At 36.8% G+C, this 4,090-nt stretch overlaps 1 protein-coding gene across 1 annotated transcript; it reads right to left on the reverse strand.

Moving 5' to 3' along the window:
• Window positions 1–619: 619 nt before the first annotated feature.
• Window positions 620–3,928, reverse strand: LOC116347494 (fasciclin-2-like). Its single transcript, XM_031778091.1, has 5 exons — window positions 3,673–3,928; window positions 3,302–3,613; window positions 2,708–3,214; window positions 911–1,083; window positions 620–832 (listed from the first exon to the last, which is right to left on the reverse strand). The coding sequence occupies exons 1-5, from the start codon at window positions 3,926–3,928 to the stop codon at window positions 635–637; spliced, it is 1,446 nt and encodes a 481-aa protein (XP_031633951.1). The 3' UTR covers window positions 620–634.
• Window positions 3,929–4,090: the final 162 nt, after the last annotated feature.

Here is a 4,090-nt window from a genome sequence, read left to right on the forward strand (position 1 = left end):
TTTCTGCAATAATTTGCGGAAAAACCGTCTCCACTTTTTCTGTGAGTAGCCACATCACAAAACCAAAATTCTTTCTGTAATAGCTATTGTTCATGAAAAATGCCCAACTTTACGAATATGAGAATGGTTTGTATCTGGCAACACCAGAAGTACTATATTATTCGAACTTAAGGAGCAACCTACGTATTTGACATTACCTCTTTCACACTAAAATAGTTCTATCACCGCTACGGACAGTCAGATTGCGTTCAAATGTTCGAACGAAATGTCACAAAAACTATAGCGAATAAGTTTTTTTTAATTTTGAGATAAATTGAATTTTGTGAAGGCTCCCTGTAGGCAGCCTTACCGGTTAGAGGGTTAAAATTGATATTTTTCTCATCCACCTTTTTCCAAGAATTCCGGACCAAAAAAGTGTAAAATCGACCCCTCAAATCTAACAAAGTCGCCAAACACGTCCATCTATCCATCCATACATACATTTATTGCATTTTTTAAACTCTAAATTGATTCGATTTTTTTTATAGAGCTCTGGATGGATTGATGGATTTTTATGTAAAGCGTAAAGATGTGAAGCGTTAATCTGCTGAGCGGGTGATATTTCAAATCGGAAGCTTCTCAATAAATTTCATAATCATTTTTTTTTATTGTTAACTTTTGACTCACCTACAGCCGTTTTCATGAGTAATGTGGCCGGATTTGACATTCCGAGTTCGTTATGGGCACTGATTTGAATGCGATAGTATGTATCATCGCGTAATTCAGTCATTTTAGTGGGCGTAACATATTTCATTTTGCATAATTGAACGATGTCATTGAAAGCGCCGTCAACCTAAAGAAAAAATTAATAAATAAAAAATAACCAAAAAAGGCTTCGCTAAAATCTTATGTTTCACAGGCGTTTACTTACTGGACAGTAGCGAATTTGATAGAAATTAATTGGTGCACCATTATCTGGAGCGATACTCCACGATAATTCAAAATTATCGGAATATGGTGAAACAACAAATGGTTCTTCGTCTTTGTTATCGATGTTTTGGACTAGATTGTGCAATATTTTGGGTGATTCGGGCGCCGATCGAACTGGAAAAAGATAAAATAGATAATATAATCAAATTGTTATCAAATAGCAACACAAAGGCCTTGTAAAAAACAGGGACCGGGTCGCGTATAATTTTATACTAGCATAAAAAACGCAGGCAGTATAAATGTATAAACGCAGACGCAACATATCCATCGCTGTTCGTTATATATGAGGCATGGAAATACATGTTCGTGTGTGCATGTGACCATTAAGAGACGCACGCACATACATTGTATCTATTGAGCGCTGCACAAAGCGAACAGCGACGGATATGTTGCGTCTGCGTTTATACAAAGTACAGGCGTGTCAAAAAGTTTTCCACCTGGCACATAAGGAGCAGTAGTTTCATATCGTTCATGTGCCGTGATTGATGTTCAAGCCCTCAAACGTGCCACCTCAAATAATTGGGTCAATATCTTTCATGGAGAGTTTTTTACGTTAGTCAATTGGTCATCACTTCGAAATCCTTGAATTTTTTTTATAAAATCAAGAACCATTTTCCTTTCAAGATATTTTTTATATTTGAAAAGTGGATATAGTAGCTAGAGGTCAGCCCCAATAAATGCAATAGATGGTGAATTTGAATCAAGATTCAGGTAGTGGTAGTGCTCAGCCAAATTTTCACTTGTGAGTTGTTATGCGAAGTGAAATGTTCTCCCCAGAAGAAAAAATTATCTTTCTTCTACTACATAACTCAATCGATACATCTCTTGAGCGTGGTATAGACCCAAGACCATAGTATATTTTAGTGACGAGCCAACCCTCAATACACCATCTGTATCTCAGAAACGGAGGGCATATGTTTGAAAACACCTATTTGGAGGTGACCTTCTACTGATGCATTTTCACCACTGCATACCATTGCGTTCATCTTCCCTTTGGTGTTTGATTTATAGCCCTGGAACCAGGCTTCATTGTTAACTACAATTGATTCATTCATTACATTCCAGAAGCTTGAGAAATCCATCACGAAGAGAAAAGTGTTTATCTGTCATAATTTTTTCAAAGACTTTTTGAATGTTCGCGAACAAACGTTCTCCAAGTAACATTTTTCATGTGATATATTGAAGACACTGTCTGCTGTGATGCTGAGGGTTGTAGCTAACGTACTCATGGGCATTTGGAATATTTCATGAAGTACACTTGGATTTTGGCCATCACATCTTGAACTGTTTTCACTAATGTCACAAAAGTGTGAGAGTCAACATTCATCTAGTCTCTGCACAACTATGAAGATTTTTTTTATTCTTTGACTACGGTATACGATGGAGGAGGGTCACCATAAACTACACGCAAGAAGTGATTGAAATCGTTTGATGCTATACCATCTTTTGTGAGATACCTAATTTCAACATGAATTTTGATTTTTATAATTTTCCAAAAAATATCGCAGTGACTAAATGTCCAATATTGAAGTAAACAAACGAGCGGGGATATAAACCCAATTTTTTGTGCGAATACTGTTGACAGTTCGTGCTTCAATTGCGGCACAAGAACGATATGAAACTACTGCTCCTTATGTGCCAGGTGGAAAACTTTTTGACACGCCTGTATAAATATCTTGTATAATTCTTTATGTGACCCGATCCTTGGTAAAAAATATGTTATGTTTGTACATATTACCTGATGTAGCCTGTGCTACATATGCACCCCATTGTCCTAAACCGACTTTATTCAATGCAGCAAAACGAAAATCATAGAATGTTTGTGGTCGAAGACCTTCAACCGTGAATTTACTATCCGGTGAATCTGGTGACCAAGAGCGATTGTATGCATTTGTCCAATCCGGTTCATTTCGGTCTTTGTATTGTGCGGCAAATGCGGTGATTGGAAGACCTGGGTAATATGGTGGCGATAGAATTTCGAATGTAATTGTTGTGGCGGTGACAACGACCGATTTGGCTTGTGGAATAACATCGGGGATGTGAGCTTCACGCAATTCCATGAAATATTCAGCTTGTCCAAGACGATTTCTGGCAACACATTTGTATGCAGTATAGTAACCACGTGCACGTGGAATAACCAATAAATCACTTCGTGGTCCATTTCCTTCAATTTGCAAATTTGGATCGTTTAGCTCTATTATTGGACGCTCATACCATTTCCATTCGATTGTTGCATTTGGAAAACCTTGACAATTCACAAACACATCAAAGTTAAAATTGTTTCTTTTTTTCTCTCTCGAAAGTTTAATTCAAACAAATTTTTAAATCGTACCTTGTGCCAAACAACTGAGATTTGCTCTTTGTTCGTTCCATGTGTAAACTGGTGGTAAATCTGACATATGTTCAAATGTTGGTGCATATTCAACGGTAATATGGCCATTTTTATATGCTGAATCGACTCTATTACGTGCAATACACTCATACAATCCATCGTCAGATCGATGCAATGTCTCAAAACGAAGAACACCAGTCGATTCGCCTTTGTATTCGTCACCACTTTGTTCCAAGAAAATACTCGTATATCCTAGTAGTGATTCTTGTATGCCCGGAATGAATTCATAGGATGATCCCAAGCGACGGAAAGCTTTAAATATCAAATGATTATTTGGTTCAATTCTTAAATTAGATTCAATTAATACTCACTAATCTCTGGTGGTGGTCGGCCAGTGGCTTTGCAAATAATTTCAGCTTCTTCGTTTTCAGGACGTGTAATATTAAACAATTCATAGATTCGTGGTCGAATCAATACATTGATAAGCGCTTTAGCTTTATCTTCACCCGCTGAATTTTTTGCATGGCAAGTATAATTTCCGTAATCATCCTTTGTCAGTCTCAATATATTCAATTGTCCCGTCAACGGGTTAACTTGGAATCTATTTTCATACAGACATAATATCATTGAGAAGTCCTACCGACCGATCCAATGAATAATTTAGTAGTGAAGCCAAAAAACGGTCAAAGGTTGGTTTTCAATCAATGTTATTTATTAATTATTGCCGACGTTTCGAACCAAGGCTAAATTATGAACATCAATATTGTCACATTTATGATCTTCAATTTC

This window comes from Contarinia nasturtii, unplaced genomic scaffold (genome assembly GCF_009176525.2).
Source record: "Contarinia nasturtii isolate CC-2019 unplaced genomic scaffold, AAFC_CNas_1.1 Cnas_scaffold_1929, whole genome shotgun sequence".
Taxonomy (NCBI): domain Eukaryota; kingdom Metazoa; phylum Arthropoda; class Insecta; order Diptera; family Cecidomyiidae; genus Contarinia; species Contarinia nasturtii.